Source organism: Salmo salar, chromosome ssa24 (genome assembly GCF_905237065.1).
Source record: "Salmo salar chromosome ssa24, Ssal_v3.1, whole genome shotgun sequence".
In the NCBI taxonomy this organism is placed as follows: domain Eukaryota; kingdom Metazoa; phylum Chordata; class Actinopteri; order Salmoniformes; family Salmonidae; genus Salmo; species Salmo salar.
In genome coordinates, this window is record NC_059465.1 from 12,638,916 (window position 1) to 12,656,500 (window position 17,585).

The window sequence follows — 17,585 nt, forward strand, 5'->3', positions numbered from 1 at the left end:
CAATAAAGGCGTAGCTTTAGTAAAGGTGATAGGTACTGTATCTGTAACGGAACAAAAATATTCACTGAAGAACAGGATGTCTCATATGAGATAAAGAAATGCAACAGAAACAGCAAACATCTCAATGGAGAACAAGAAAATGCTTTCAGAACACTGATGATCAATAGCTTATGTCCACAGAAGGGGAGATCTCGTTCCACTTTTCTCTCGCTCCATTTTGCCCATCTCTTAACACTTCTCTTTCTCTCCATTTTGCCTCCCTTTCCACATCTCAGCATCATCCTATTGCTACCTGGCCCCAATGGAAACAACATTCAGTGGTGTTACTATAACCATACAGCTCATGTGTTCACTTCCCAGCTCGCGTGTGGAAAACCAGCATATGATTGCTGTTTTGCCTTCTCCTGTCCTGTGGGGGTTGGTTTGTTAGCAAGGTGGCAGCCCAGCCTTTCTTCCCTTCCCTTCTCCACACTGGAATGTGCTGCCACTGATAAGATGGTGTTCAGAGCAGCAGATACCTGCTACCAGCTTCCAGCCCAATCATGTAATCCAATTGTGGCGATATAGAGGCTGAGGGCAAACTCCTAAAAACCACCAAGCATGCAAATCAACACTCAGGCAAAGCCCCAGCCCAGGACTATATCTTTACTGAGATATAGAAGCTTGGGTTACTATGGGAACACAAGCCTCTTCTACTCCCATGACTTCAGGTTAGGGAAACAACACAATTACTGTTTGATTTTTTACAACACGTTTTCTCGCTCTCGCTATCTGTCTTGTTTTCACCCCTCCCATCCATTTCCTCTGAAGGGCTTATAGGGCTGCAGTGCCTGAACAGAAAAAACATTGTGCATTCTGCTGCACTGAACAATGGCTTGTGTTTTTGACCTACGGGCCCCAAATTACACATTAGCTCACTTACTCTTTGTCTGCCATGGATTCCTGACATGTATCTACTTACAAAATAAATGAACAACCGGACAGATTCAGCCAGACAGGCAGATTCTTGCAGTGCCTGTAGCAGAACAAACAACAGAACCACTGTGTAGGGTAGGTAGGCCTCTGCCTGTAGGATAGCAGAACCATTGTGTAGTGTAGGCCTCTGTCTGTAGGATAGCAGAACCAGCGTGTAGGGTAGGCCTTTGTCTATAGGATAGCAGAACCCTTGTGTAGGGTATAGCAGTGGTTCCCAAACTTTTTATAGTCCTGTACCCCTTCAAAAACATTCAACCTTCAGCTGCGTACCCCCTCTAGCACCAGGGTCAGCGCAATCTCAAATGTTGTTTTTTTTGCCATCATTGTAAGCCTGCCCCACACACACACTATACGATACATTTATTAAACATAAGAATGAGTGTGAGTTTTTGTCACAACCTGGCTCGTAGGAAGTGACAAAGAGCTCTTATAGGACCAGGGCACAAATAATAATATAATAATAATCAATAATTTTGCTCTTTATTTAACCATCTTACATATAAAACCTTATTTGTTCATCGAAAATTGTGAATAACTCACCACAGGTTAATGAGAAGGGTGTGCTTGAAAGGATGCACATAACTCTGCAATTTTGGGTTGTATTGGAGAGAGTCTCAGTCTTAAATCATTTTCCACGCACAGTCTGTACCTGTACTTAGTTTTCATGCTAGTGAGGGCCGAGAATCCACTCTCACATAGGTACGTGGTTGCAAAGGGCATCAGTGTCTTAACAGCGCAATTTGCCAAGGCAGCATACTCTGAGCGCAGCCCATTCCAGAAATCTGGCAGTATTAAATTCAATTTTCACAGAACCGCTTGTCGCAATTTCGATGAGGCTCTCTTGTTCAGATATCGGTAGGTGGACTGGAGGCAGGGCATGAAAGGGATAACGAATCCAGTTGTTTGTATCATCTGTTTCGGGAAAGTACCTGCGTAATTGCGCACCCAGCTCACTCAGGTGCTTCGCTATATCACATTTGACATTGTTCCATAAGCTTGAGTTCATTTGCACACAAGAAATCATACAGTGATGAAAAGACCTGTGTGTTGTCCTTGTTAATGCAGACAGAGAAGAGCTCCAACTTCTTAATCATAGCCTCAATTTTATCCCGCACATTGAATAGAGTTGCGGAGAGTCCCTGTAATCCTAGATTCAGATCATTCAGGCGAGAAAAAACATCACCCAGATAGGCCAGTCGTGTGAGAAACTCGTCATCATGTAAGTGGTCAGACAAGTGAAAATGATGGTCGGTAAAGAAAACTTTAAGCTCCTCTCTCAATTAAAAAGAACTTGTCAATACTTTGCCCCTTGATAACCAGCGCACTCATGTATGTTGTAAAAGCGTTAAATGGTCGCTGCCTATATCATTGCATAGTGCAGAAAATACATGATAGTTCAGGGGCCTTGCTTTAACAAAGTTAACCATTTTCCAAAACGTATTTCAAGCTGTCAGGCATTCCCTTGGCAGCAAGAGCCTCTCGGTGGATGCTGCAGTGTACCCAAGTGGCGTCGGGAGCAACTGCTTGCACGCGCGTTACCACTCCACTATGTCTCCCTGTCATGGCTTTTGCGCCATCAGTACAGATTCCAACATGAGCAGCAGTTACGTTTGGCTACATAGTGGAATTCCCGTAAGAGAGTAACGGTTAATGTGATTGGATGTTCATTATTTGACTAGGCTACCTGTATTAGACATTGTGTTGTTATTTCGCTGAACACTAGATGGTTTAATAACATTTTTTCGGCAGCGAAACGAGGCTACTCAGGCGAGAAATAACCTCACCCAAATGTATAGCCCTGTTGGAAAATATAAATGTACTCTTTGAAAATTTGAAGAATTGGGAATACCTGGTCTATAGGATAGCAGAACCACTGCGTAGGGTACACCTCTGTCTATAGGATAGCAGAATCACTGTGAAGTGTAGTATAGGGTAGGACTATGCCTGTGCTGTGATTTTCTCCCTTTCCTATGGTTAAACACTAGTAACCACCCACTGACTAACAACTACTACAAAATGTAGCTACCGGTACAAATGGAAACAAATCACTCTACCAAAAGAACATATCTCAGATGTCTGTATGTTTGTCAAGTCAATTACCTGTACTGATAAATGTCTTTCAGTGAAGCAGCCTGGCTAAATGTGTTGACAATTGTCAGCTCAGGCGACTGCATTCCCACCATGGTAGTCACAGCAGAGCTTTGCCCCCCCCTCCGTCCATTACTCGCCTGCCTGTTTCTCAGTTTAGCATCACTTGTTGCCTATGATGGCTGAGCTGCTGTGCCATGCCATTCTTTCTATTTATGGCGCGGGTGGATCTGGCTGTGAGTACACATGACGACGGCCACCGTTCTGTCACTCACTGTCACTCTGTAATCCCCCCTCCCCACACACACACAGCCCCTGCTCCGAATGGCACCACTGTACCATGGTGGCGTGCGTCACCCGGCTGAAACATTCTACCACACACAGAACCACTCATATCACACAACCCCTGCTCTGAGTGGCACCACTGTACCATGGTGGCGTCACTCGGCTAGAACACCCTATTACACACACACAGACACACACCCCTCCCTCCCTCCTCCTCCTCCATACATCCCTCCCTTCCTGAGTGTAGTCTGCCTGTCAGTGTCTGCAGCCTCTGTTTCCTGCCCCTTTTCCTCCCCTAGTATTATTGTGCAAATTGAAATGCTGGGAAGAGGGGGAGTCTAGTCATTCAGACGGATGCAGATCGGAGCTCCCTTTCTCTCACTCTCTTTCTCTCTTCTCTCTCTCCTCTCTCCTCTCTCCTCAGTCTTTCTTGGCAAGCGGGATGGGAAATATGATTATCCAGCAGGGGAATTGTTTCATCAACACCTGGAGCAGATAATGAAAATAGGAGGATTTATGCACTGTGCTGTGTGAGGCTATGCACTGGGATGGTTTCTCTCTCTGCTGCCTGCCAGGCAGGATTCTCTCTGCTGCCTGCCAGACAGGAGTTAATTAACCAGTAGCCTGGAAGACTACAGGCCGCCACTACAGTTACTTAACTAATCGTAAAATTAACAGAAAATGAAGGTCGATGTTCTGGTGAGAGGCAAAAGAATAGCCACCAATTCCTTTTAACCATTCCTCGATAGTCTGTTTTGTCCTTTAACAAACAACTACAGCAGTGATAATTCCACCAACATATAGAGAGCAGTTGGGTAAGAAGCTAAAGGAGATACCAAATGCAAATCTTAGGGCTGGGAATTGACAGGGACCTCATGATACGATATTATCACGATACTTAGATGCCTATACGGTTGTATTTGTATTGCGATTCGATACTGTGATTTTATTGCGATTCGATGTTCCAAATATATTGCTCACTATATGTCTGCTGCAGAGGGACAGTAGAGTCATGAGAAAACGAGCTTTGATCAGTCATGGAAATAAAAGTGTTGAAAACATGTCTATTTAAAAAGAAGAAGGAGAAATACCAGAGTTTTGGCACAGGTACAGCCAACTAGTGCTAGCTAGCGTTAACAACCTTGCAAGAATCGTTAGTTGGAGACGTAGAATCTATGTAATATCGTCAAAAAGAAGATTGTGATAATCTAATGTATAAATTTATCACCCATCCCTAGCAAGCAGTGGCTGTGGGGGAGAGTTACAGTGCCTTCGGAAAGAATTCAGACCCCTTGAATTTTTCCACATCTTGTTACGTTACAGCCTTATTCTAAAACGGATTAAATTAAAAAAAATCCACAGCAATCGACACACCAATATATATATATATTATTTAAGTAAGTAATCAGACTCTTTGCTATGAGACTCGAAATTGAGCTCAGGTGCATCCTGTTTCCATTGATCATGCTTGAGATGTTTCTACAACTTGATTGGAGTTCACCTGTGGTAAATTCAATTGATTGGACATGATTTGGAAAGGCACACACGTGTCTATATAAGGTCCCACAATGCATGTCAGAGCAAACACCAAGCCATGAGGTCGAAGGAGTTGTCTGTAGAGCACCGAGACAGGCTTGTGTCGAGGCACAGATCTGGGGACAGGTACCAAAACATTTCTGCAGCAGTGAAGGTCCCCAATAACACAGTGGCCTTCATCATTCTTAAATGGAAAACATTTTGGAACCACCAAGAATCTTCCTAGAGCCGGCCGCCCAGCCAAACTGAGTAATCGGAGAAGGGCCTTGGTCAGGGAGGTGACCAAGAACCCAATGGTCACTTTGACAGAGCTCTCGAGTTCCTCTGTGGAGATGGGAGAACTATCTCTGCAACACTTCACCAATCAGGCCTTTATGTTAGAGTGGCCAGACGGAACCCACTCCTCAGTAAAAGGAACATGACAGACTGCTTGGAGTTTGCCAAATGGCACCTAAAACAAGATTCTCTGGTCTGATGAAGCCAAAATTGAACTCTTTGGCCTGAATGCCAAGCGTCACATCTGGAGGAAACCTGGCACCATCCCTACGGTGAAGCATGGTGGTCGCAGCATCATGCTGTGGGGATGTTTTTCAGCAGCAGGGACTGGGAGATGGGTAGAACCCAGGTAGAACTCTTTTGGGGTTTTGGGTAAAACCCTTTTGGGTTCCATGTAAAATCTTCTGTGGAAGGGTTCTACATGGAAACCTAAATAGTTCAACTTGGAAACAAAAGGGTTATCCTATGGGGACAGCTGAAGAACCCTTTTAGGTGTATATAACCCCCATAATGCAGAAGTCAGGAGAGAGAGCACTGATTCTAGATCTGAGATACCCAATACTATGGCACATCTGTCAACCTGAGTCATAAGTGTTAGATCTCTTTCTCACTGTTCCTGCCAAACTGGTTGCAGAAGTCCAGCATAATGTACTAACTACATCTCGCATGTCTATATCTTCACATAAAATATTGTGTAAGACAGAAAATATGAAAAAACCCTTGCCTACTGTTCCTACAGACGCAGTCAGTTTAACATGGACTTCAGAGACACTAAAGATGAAGAAAACCAAGGAACTGCTTTATTTATATGCATAGTATATATATATACCCACGGAGTGGAACAAGCGCTTTGCTTCCACATGAGAAAATAAAGCAGCTCAGCATTGGCTAACTAGCCATAAAAAGACTGATAAAGAATGAGGGGTAAAAGTAGAAATCTAAATGAGACAGATTCCCCAGCGTTGCGTAACCAACTCTTATCTAAGCTCTATGAACTTGGCCAGGCACTGCTTATTATTCTGTTGGAAAACAACATCAGTCCAAGTCCAAGTTTGGATTTCTTCTCACACAAAAGCTAATATTTGACAGACAGACAGCTCTGTCTGTCTCCGCTGAAGAGGCCTTCTGAGATGTGATCGGCAGCTGAAGCACCTCATTGACTTCTGAATTCCACATTTAAAGAGCGCAAGCCTTTAAAAAGCAATGAATCCCGTTGAAAATAGCCTGTGGCATCATTATGAGTCAGAAGCAATTATTCTAGTGTCAAAATTGACTACAAAGTGTAAATAGGAACATTTTGGTCACAAAGTCACTCGTCTAAAACGGAGTTTGGAACATCCATGCATCACAACGGGTAAATTAAGGTTGGGTCTTGATTTGACGATGTCCATTTGCCCACTAACATAGGATGAACACCTGCGGTGCTCGCTTATTTATTCAATAGCAAAGACAGTGAGACAGACCTTCCCAGCAGTTCCGACTTTGTTTACATAAGACATGTTGCGTAGTTAGCTGTAAAATTGCGCAACTAAAACAACAAAATTACAGATTTCTTACAATCTTACAATCAAGAAGTGAAATAGGCTTCGGTGTCTACAGTGTCTGATGGGGGACAAACCTCATGAACTAAACGCAGAATCAGCCAGGAAACATACCTTTAAGACTGAAATCTCTTTCTCTAACGAGCAACAGAAAAACACACATGCCAATCGGCGTGTTCAGTGGCTCTTTAACAAGGAAGGCAGAGAGAAGCTGATCCACAGAGGGAGGCCAATGGAGGCAGCAGCAATGGCAAGCAGCAGCCACCTCAATATCTTATTTCAGGCTGGGAATAGAGCTCTGCAGCAATTATTGTTAGTATCACTCCAACCAGAAAGACTATTCCCCTCAGAGCTAATGTTCCTATCTCACATTTGTAGGAGGGAGCATGTCGACAACTGTTACGCTAATTGCCTTCACAGCTAGAGTAATTTATAAAGAAAACATGCTCCGAGACCCTCTATAGAGATATAGCCAGTCACGGCATCTCTCAAAATAAACGCTCAAACCCTCAAATCATGAGAAAGCTAACGGAAATTAGGGATGGACACGGTTATTAGAATATTCTAATATACGAACGGACGTTATGTCATGACTTCCGCCGAAGACGGTCCCTCTCCTTGTTCGGGCGGTGTTCGGCGGTCGATGTCACCGACCTTCTAGCCATCGCTGATCCATTTTTCATTGGTTTTGTTTTGTCTTCCTTCACACCTGGTTCCAATCCCATCAATTACATGTTGTGTATTTAACCCTCTGTTTCCCCTCATGTCCTTGTCGGTGATTGTATGTTATGTGCAAGTTATTTTCTGGTGTGCGACGGATTTTGTACCCACTTTTATTATTTTGTATATTTTGGTTTTCGGAGTTTTGTGAGCACTTATTAAACGACTCCGTTTATACCAAGTTCGTTCTCCTGCGCCTGACTTCCCTGCCACCAGCACACACCCATTACACGTCAGTATTCAAATTCTGAAAATCCTACACCTATTTTAACAATGAAAAGGCTTTGTCTCAATTAAATTATCAATGTGACATTACTACACACAAGAATATTCCATGACATTTCAAATTCTTAATTTAATAAAACAACAAACTTTTAAAATGTCGTTTTTTTATTTTTTTTATGTGCGCCCCATAAAGCCTACACCAAAAAGGGTTATTCTATGGGGACAGCCGAAGAACACTTTGTTTTCCTAAGAGTGTAGGTAACCACAGGTTGTTTTCACCACAGGCGGGCGGGGCCACGACATTCTATCTAATACTGACTGGGACTATCCTCAGTTCACTCATAAAGGCGTGCATAATAACATAGAATGGTGGTGATTAGTAAATTATGTCTATACTTATTTGTTGTGAGTATAAAGTTGATGTTTAGTTGATCTGCATGATGATGCAGGTATTGTATTACTGACTATATGCAATAGTCCTCTCTACTGCACTGAATGTTCCAATGGTAAATAAAACGTCAAATTGCCTTTTTACTTACTATTTTATTCTGAAAGCAGGGGGATTTTGTAAATACGCTACTCGGCAAAGCCAGCCAATAGACCTTTGTACATGATAGGCCCAAGTGCCCAGAAAAGTACTTGTATAGACCTCCTCAAACAAACAAGTTTTACAAAGGGGTCCACTTGAGAGATGTTGATGTAACTACATGAGAGTATGAACCAGCAAGCCATTCACTGTCTGTTCAACTGCTCTCTGTCAATGAGGGGACTAGGCCAAAAGGAAAACACACATGATTTAATGAGGCACTTAGTGTTCCTTCTACTTATGTTTCATTAATTTAATGTAAAATCTTTCACATGCCTCATTGCCAGCCAGTAATTTTGCATTTTCTGCAGCCAAATGCCACATAATGTAAACCATTATGCAAAAATAATGCTGCTTTATTGGCAAACGGGGAGACATTATCTCCAAATAACGTATTATTTAACCTTTTATTCAACATTGTATCATTGATTATGAGTGAATGAGCACAGAGGAAAGCAGAGCCTGGTCAGACTCAGGAAATCCCATAAATAAAAGGCAAAGCAGCCAGCGAATTAACAGGCAATTTTAACCAGTCAAAGGTCTAATCCTTCTCAGGCTTCAAGACAACATCTTAATCACTTGATAATTACATCCTGTCACTCACCACACAAAGCAGATCAAGAGAGAGAAAGGAAGGCGCAAGAAACAACAACTCAGCAGCACATCTAGCTATTACACTGACGGAGACAGCAGCAATACCTCTCATAGGGAAACAACAACCAAATTAAAAGGGAATCAAAATCAGCAGCACGTAACACATCTCAAATCAAATCAAATGTTATGTCACATGCTTCATAAACAACAGGTGTAGACTAACAGTGACATCAAATTTTATTTGTCACATACATGTGTTTAGCAGATGTTATTTCGTGTGTAGAGAAATGCTTACTTACGGGCCCTTCTCAACAGTGAAGAGACAAAGAAAGAGAAATAATAGAAAAATAATAACACAAGGAATAAATACACAATGAGTAACGATAACTTGGTACTGCTTGCCTTGCGGCAGCAGAGAGAACAGTCTATGACTCGGGTGGCTGGAGACTTTGACAATTTTTAGGGCCTTCCTAGGTCCTGGATGGCAGGGAGCTCAGCCCCAGTGATGTACTGGGACGTACACACTACCCTCTGTAGCGCCTTGTAGTCAGATGCCAAGCAGTTGCCATACCAAGCGGTGATGCAGCCAGTCACGATGCTCTCAATGGTGCAACTTTAGAACTTTTTGAGAATCTGAGGGCCCATGCCGTTGTCGTGTCTTCTTCAAGACAGTGTTGGTGTGTGTGGACCATGATCATTCCTTAGTGATGTGGACACAGAGGAACTTGAAGCTCCCAACCCGCTCCACTACAGCCCCGTCAATGTGGACGGGGGTGTGCTCGGCCCTTTGTTTCCTGTAGTCCACAATCAGCTCCTTTGTCTTGCTGACGGTGAGGGAGAGGTTGTTGTCCTGGCACTGACCTCTTTATAGGCGGTTATCGTCGTTGTTGTCAGCAAACTTAATAATGGTGTAGGAGTCGTGTGCTGCCATGCAGTTGTGGGTGAACAGGGAGTACAAGAGGGGACTAAGCACGCACCCCTGAGGGCCCCCTGTGTTGAGGGTCACTGTGGCAGATGTATTGTTGCCTACCCTAACCACCTGGGAGCAGCCCGTCAGGAAGTCCAGGATCCAGTTGCAGAGGCAGGTGTTCAATCCCAGTGTCCTGAGCTTAGTGATGAGCTTGGAGGGAATTATAGTGTTGAACGCTGTGCTATGGTGTTCCTCTTGTCCAGGTAGGAGAGGGCAGTGTGGAGTGCAATAGAGATTGCGTCATCTGTGGATCTGTTGGGGCGGGATGCGAATTGGAATGGGTCCAGGGTGTCTGTGATGATGGTGTTGATGTGAGCCATGACCAGCCTTTCAAAGCATTTCATGGCTACAGATGTGTGAGTGCTACGGGGCGATAGTCATTTAGACAGGCTACCTTGGCGTTCTTGGGCACAGGGACTATGGTGGTCTGCTTGAAACATCTAGGCATTACAGACTCGGTCAGGGAGAGGTTGAAAATGTCAGTGAAGACACTACTAGTGATCGTCACAGCAGCCAAGCTATTCATTAATTCTCATAACAGACAATGACGGTTCAGCAGGTGGACCATAAGGGGTGCATGTGACATCCCCACAAACCCTCTGGAGAGAACATTCCCTTCCTAGGGAGAATATCTTTTGATAATATGTCTATATATATTGGACACACAGCCTCAGCAGCATAGCCAAAAGGATGCTCTCTCTCTCTCCACTTTCTCTCCACCACCGAGCATGACAGTTTGGGAGAGATGGGTCCCAGGGACACCCCATGGGCCTTAATAAGCCTTTCTTCACGGGACGTGTCAGGCTCGAAATGTTGCACTACAGCCATCACACTGCAAGAGCAACGAAAACACTGAGCGGTATTGCAACATGAAGACCATAAAAAAAAACTGGTTAACAGGCCTCTGGAACAAGAGACCAAATACTATAGGTGTTGCTGTATGGCTTGTAGTTCAACACACTGTTGAGTTGTTCTAGCAACAGCTTTTAGCAGCATCCCAACTAGAGATATCGAAATCTATTATACTGTTGATGTACAGCTTTCCGTTTAATCCTCCAACACACTGCTGAAATGTTACATATGCAGCTTCTATTACAACTGCTATAACAGAAAGCAGTAGGCTACTGGCTTGACATGTTTGTTTATGACAAGTAATATACTATTTTAAAGGATATAATGTAAGACGGTGTAATAACACCCCGTCCCCCCACCCCCCACCACACACACACACACACACACACACACATTCCAAATATTACAAATGAATGTAGTTCTGATGGTTAGAGGGGGGGGAAAGCAGTCTCCGTAAAAGAAAAAACATATAAATTATAAAGTTCATGCCTAAACAGATGAACATAAGAATCAACTCTGGATTAGCGAGGGGGATTTGCCACTCTCGTCTCAGCGTCACACAAAGAGGGGGGGGAAATCACACATCTCATTTCTATTATGGAAGGTGGATAATTGCAACATTTTCTTATTGTTGCTGTTAGTTCATTACCCATGGGGGGGCCTTTTGAGGGGCTTAAGCAGTATTGTATAATTGTCTTAATAGGCATGTGAGAGAAAGCTTTGCCAAACCCACACTGAGTGGTTCAATTCTACATACCTCATCTCGCATTTCCAATCACTCTAGCATAGCAGCCCCCCCCCCCATGACAAAGCAGGCAGGTTTTGTTTGTACAGTTGATTTACACAGGTAAGCGGCTTTCCGGATGGGGACTCCAAACAAATAAACAAACTATAATCAAATGCGGCCAATGTCGTGGATTGGTTCCTGCCATAATAAAATGGGCTACGGGAGCAGAACAAGCTGCAGTATACACACAGCATAAGCCATCATAAGAGCAGCAGGCATCTTTATCCTATCAATCCAAAGCTGCTATACTAACCACTACTGAGACACGTTTAATGTGAAAGCAATACACTCCAAGGGCTACACTGGATAGTCAGTGCCACATAGATTAAGCAGCTAAAACGTACCATGTACGTTCACATAAACACTGTGTACAGTATTGTAGAGCAGCAAGCTATGGGTTCAATGAACCCTGAGAAAAATGTGAGATTGATCTCAATTTACTGTGAAGGTTCCCACTCTAATCAGATCCAGGCTCTGTGGCCTGTCATGAACAGGGCATTGGCCATCGGTGAATTATGCGAGGTTAAGAACACTCTTTCAGCTAACCGCACCGTGCTTATTAGAGCATGATGCAATAGGCCAGAGTGTTATTTAATCGCTAATGGTGCCGTGCCAGTTGGATAATTGATAAGCAATTAGCGCTGCAGTCATGCTAGGTGATAGGGTTCTCCCTGTATCAAGAAGTATCAGTAGCACATGAATAGTCTCTGCTACTGATACAAATCATAAACAGAACATAGAGTGGCTGCACCTCAACTGAAGCTGTATTTAGCGTTTAGGGGGAACATCTGATCGTATTATAAACAATGTTAACATCATTCCTGCGTAGCTTTCCAGATGTGAGTGTAACCCACACGTGGCTCTATGCAAACTATCACTGCATTCAACCCATTATCATGCAAATATGACAACTATCCATTTGATGGAATTAATTAAATGAATTGATGAAAGCTGCATCATGCCTGATTCGCTGTCTGGTCGAGTACAGCATTCATTCACTTGTAGATGTCACTGAAGGACGAGACCCTGTTGACAGCCTATCCACTGCTCTCCTGGTGAGATCCTATTTGAGAAGCACTTTGCTCAGACTTCCCAGAGGCCTTTCAGAGGCAGAACCTGTCAGACTGCCATAAGCAGCAAGCAACGGAGGCACGCACAAAAAAATCTCACATCTGAGAATATAATACAACCATGCGCACACACACACACACACACACACACACACACACACACACACACACACACACACACACACACACACACACACACACACACACACAGAGCCTCTCCCCATCACCCTCTCCTACATACACACACTTCCATGTACCCTCTGCACCCTCCTCTTAGACACTATCTTCTTTCACACTGAACCCCAGTAAGTGGCATTGAAGGCTTAAGTTAATGGAAGAGCAATGCAATTACTGGGACCCTGACAGGTTAACCTTGTTAACAGATGAGAGGTGACAAATTGATGACAAGCTCCCAGTGAGTAAACACTGTTGGCCATTTATGTCCACAACAAAAAAGATATCAGGGACAATATGTATGCACTCAAATCTAGTAATAAACCAATAGGTCAAGCTACATAATGCAGTCCTGTACCATGCACATGGTTTTGTCCCTGTGGGGAACAAGCAGCAATTACAACACACTGTGTTGCTTACATCATCACAGTCAACTGAGTAAAGTAGTAGCAGATGTCTATGGGTTTAGTTCCTCTGACCTTTGCAGCCACAGCCAGCCACTAACATGTAGGCTAAAGGAATTATTGCAGATACTACGCAGGCCTCACATAATTATTAATTACCAATACAAAAGAGGTATTAATTACCAATGACCAATACAAATGTAAACTTTTTTAGACAACTCTAGAGCTTGGACAGATGTTTCATGTTATTACAATAGATCACAATGAGATCTAAGGATAGAGATGACTAATCCACAATCTCATTTGTGGACTTCAACTTCACCTGAGGTTCAATCACCATCAAAGCTACTAGAAACAGATGATCAAAGACACGCTGGACCATCCATTGAATATATGCACAATCCACATGGTTATAGATGCATGAAATTATGTAAATTGTGTATCAAATGAATCTAAAGGGTCTGCAGACCCTTGTTGAGCACAATAGCTATATAACAAGAAAAGCCATAACTACAAGAAAAATATCTACAAGTCATTCCACTCATCAACACCGCAGAGAAAAGAGCACCTGTTTATTTGCTGTCAAACAAACCGTTATGTGACAGCATTTCATGAATAGCAACTCATTAGTCAAGCTGAAAACTTATGCAAATACGGAGGTGTTCGACATGTGTAATTATAAGCCTTACCTCCAAACAGTCCAGGCTGACGAAACTGGCAATGGCAAATTCATCAATGATATCCTCTTCTTGAGAACTGGATTCTCGTCTCTTTCGACGAGGGGGGCGCGAGGTTCTGGCAGAGGGTGTTGAGTGTGGAGACTTTTTACCATTCTGGGAGGCGAGATCCCTCCCAGGACTTTGCTCCCTATCTGAACAAGACGAAGGTTTCGGACTGCGGGCATCCTTGCCCACTGCCTCCCGTCTCCGTACCCTCTCACGTTTGGAACGGGATCTCTGGCTCTGCTTCAATTTTCCATCCATTTTAGAAATGTTGCAATGACAAAATCACTATAAATCACCTAACGTAAAGCGGATTCCCTGTGCGGCCAACCGAAATAATAAACTATAGTGTTATCACTAGTAGATACGGATTTATAAATAATACATCTATAAGTAATCAGATTCACGGAATGACCTTGAATATAAAGCTCCCGAATACAATAAACAAATGTTCAAATATTCCATGCGGGCGAGGAAGAAGCGATGCAAATCCTCACGTATTTTAAGCGATTAGACACTGTAACGTCGACGCGTTCTTCACATAAGCAGGTGCAAAACAGCGAAATAGTTACAATTTATGCACTCCACTTCCTTTGCAACTTTGTTGCATTGGAATAACACAATGTTAATAGCTGAATACCGCAGACAGCGCTGAGAAATCATGTCGCTGCCCGTTGTTTTCCACCACCCAATCCATGATCCACTGTCAAAAAAAGAGTCTAGATAATATCCGTCAAAATGCGTATTAGGTGCTTATCAATAATGGGTGAGATAATGGGCTACATAAGTTGCTAATCCTCTCTGTAGGCTATTAGCGAGTTTCAACGGTTAACCATATTCATCTGACAAGTTCCACCGTAGGGCTAAACCTTTGCGCGATAAAATCCACGAGGGCAGGGATCTCCAAATCTCTCGCTACTTATGCGCAATATTTTCCAAATGATCCTCCGTTTAGCGACTTCAGCATACGACAATCCACTGTATATGATCAAACCCCATAAGGCAAAGGCATCGGCTATTCCAGGCCCGTGTAAGTTATACATCAATCCACTCCTGAATTCCGTCCTTGGTTGCTCAGTTGCTCGTGGCTCATCGTATTTTTCCCTTTCGCATATATGCAAAGCTTTGATAAGTGTCCTTAAAGCGACAGGGGGTGATTCAAATCTACTCTCCCCTCTATTCCCTACATCTGAAATTAGTGTACAATAAAAGCCTCAGAGAGCCGATATAACTGACGTAGGCTACTTCCGCCAGCTCTGCAAATTACCCAAAGGAAGTGAGCTAGTTTATATATAGCCTAGGCCTACTTTTAAATTCCGCACAGTAACTTTGTGATGAGGCATAGGCTACAATATTCGCATTCCTTTTGTGTAATTTGTCTGGCTACAAATACGTCTGTCGCAGCCTACGGGTCCATGTAGTCGCCCCCACTCTGACGTCCTACTGTTAGCGAATAGAAATGCCCCACTGCCCAGGCTACTGGTGAGCGGTCTGTCAGCAGTTTGACAGTTGCCAAATGCGTATCAGTCTGTCAGACTTCCGCAAAAAGTATACTACCGATATGCCAATCTCTACAGTATAGCCAACACCTTTAGGCTATAACACTTTTCCAACTATAATGCGCGATTTGACTTGAGTGGGCAGAGGATAGGCTTCTTTAATCATGGTGGCCTATGTATCTATTTGGATAGGCTACTTGCCACATTGAATTATGTGTAGCACTCTCCGCTCCAGTGGTGTCCGTTCTTCACCATTGTATGTTCTCTAGGCTATATCTCCATTCTGCTGAGTAGATACTTCAACGAGGCTTCTGTTTCTGCACTTCACCTCATCACATATTTGCATGGGAAATAAGCACATGGTTTTTGCATTTTTACTACCAGCCGCCACCATTCAGTGCACACAGTGAAAGTGTAAGAGAACAGACAGCCTAATATACAGTATAAAACCACATAGCATAAGATTCAACCTCAAGCCTTCTCACAGGAAAGCATTATGTATCTGTATCAGCCAGGTGCAAAGTAATTACATAGGCCTACTGTATTATTCCTGTATAGTCCTTTTGTTGCCTGTGCAGCACTATCCAAAACGGAAAGAAATATAACAATTAGCACAGGGAGGAGCAAACTGCGGGTGGGCTAAACAGTATATGAAGTAATTGTCACCAATTCAGTAGTAAATTGTAGTAAACGTTAACCAGAGAACACCCCAATCATTTAGTATTGGCAATAGTCTGAAGACATAGTGCTATATCATTCTCCTGTTACTGCAACCTCCGCTGCACTGCAGTGATATATTCTCTCTCTGTTGAACTGCTTTGAATGAAATAATTCAGTAAGGAGATTAGAGAGGGACAGGTATAGAGGAGAGGAGCAGAGCCTCATGGATGAGAGGGGAGAGATTACCTCTGTGTTTTACTCATGCCACTGTATTTTCTGGTAATCCATACAGACTCACTGAGCCTCACATCACTTTCATTCCAATGAATACAGAACTCTTTGAAAGGCTTTAACATACCACTGTATAAGCAAATAAGAGGGGTATCAAGATGTTATAATGTGAGAGGGTAGACTTGTTTTTCATTCATTTTCCCGCTTGATAAGAGGCATACATTTCCACACAAATCTCACATTAGGATTCAGCACCTAGCTACCCTCAATGGGGGGGTATGGGAAAATCTGAATTGTCTCTGATGATTACGGAGGCAACATGTTCATTGAATTTGTTTGTTTATTTAATCCATTGAAAATCCACATAGTAATTTAAACCAGCTGTACTGTATCTCCCATATTTGAAGATAGAGCGTCTAGTGGCATAACTGAGACCACCCAATCTGTGGCCTAGTTGCCTCTGAGGAATGACTGCGGAAGAAAAACACAAGGCCACGTTTTTTGCCTATGGGGGTTTTAGTTGAGTAATTCAGTCTTTTGCTAGCAATTTAAAAGCAGCAGCAGACTCAATATGAAAGTGCCTGGGGGCTGCAAGCTAGAGAAGCTAGAACCCCCACTCTCTGGGGCAGTGGTGGACATCCATTGGATTATCTGGGGGATAGGCCGAGTATACCATGATATAAAATATTAACCTGTTAGCTACACACAACAAGAGCTTACATCCTCCCAGTTCCTAGAAACCCTCTGTTGCTCAGTTTTCTCTCTCTCCATGTCTCTCTCTGTGACTGTAGGCTGTGACATAAGTGCTCTTCCAGCCTGATTTGAGCACATTCATTTCTGTTTCTTTTGATTAAACGTTCTTTTATACTGTGTATGGTTACATTGTATTGAAATACTGTGGTATTCTTTTGTGTCTTATAAAAAAAAAAAATGGTACAATAACTCTATAATACTGTAATACTATAATCAGTTGTGGAAAAAGTACCCAATTGTCATACTTGAGTAAAAGAAAATGACTCAAGTAAAAGTAAAAGTTAATGGGGAACCCACGCCTGCCTACTTATTTTTCTCTTCTACCCATGTAGCCGGACGCCGCTCTGGCCTGGTGGAACTGTCGCCGCCGTGTCGGCTCTCCACAACCAACTAGCCGGTAACCTGCAGGGATCCCTCCCCGAAGGGGTCTCCCCCCGTTCCTGGAGAATGGAGCTAGTAGGATACATGGAACTCTATTCCACATCAGGTAACCGATGCAAGCAGTAGAATCAGATTTTTTTTAAACGATACAAATACACCTTATGGATCCGCAGGGACTAGGAAGAGACACACACACACACACACACACACACACACACACACACACACACACACGCATATGCACACAAACACTAGC

General features: G+C 43.2%; 1 protein-coding gene across 9 annotated transcripts in view; it reads right to left on the reverse strand.

Annotated features, from left to right (window-relative positions):
• LOC106585083 (autism susceptibility gene 2 protein) overlaps positions 1 to 15,230 on the reverse strand; it is a 380,813-nt gene extending 365,583 nt beyond the window's left edge. For 6 of the 9 annotated variants that reach the window (XM_014170873.2, XM_014170872.2, XM_014170875.2 and 3 more), the window contains exon 1: positions 13,773 to 15,228. In XM_014170873.2, the coding sequence (XP_014026348.1) occupies positions 13,773 to 14,066 (294 nt within the window). In that variant the 5' untranslated portion in view covers positions 14,067 to 15,228. Of the gene's footprint in view, positions 1 to 13,772 lie in introns of all 9 variants that reach the window. The other 3 variants (XM_014170870.2, XM_045707151.1, XM_014170876.2) reach the window with 3 other exon arrangements.
• Between the last annotated feature and the right edge of the window lie 2,355 nt (positions 15,231 to 17,585).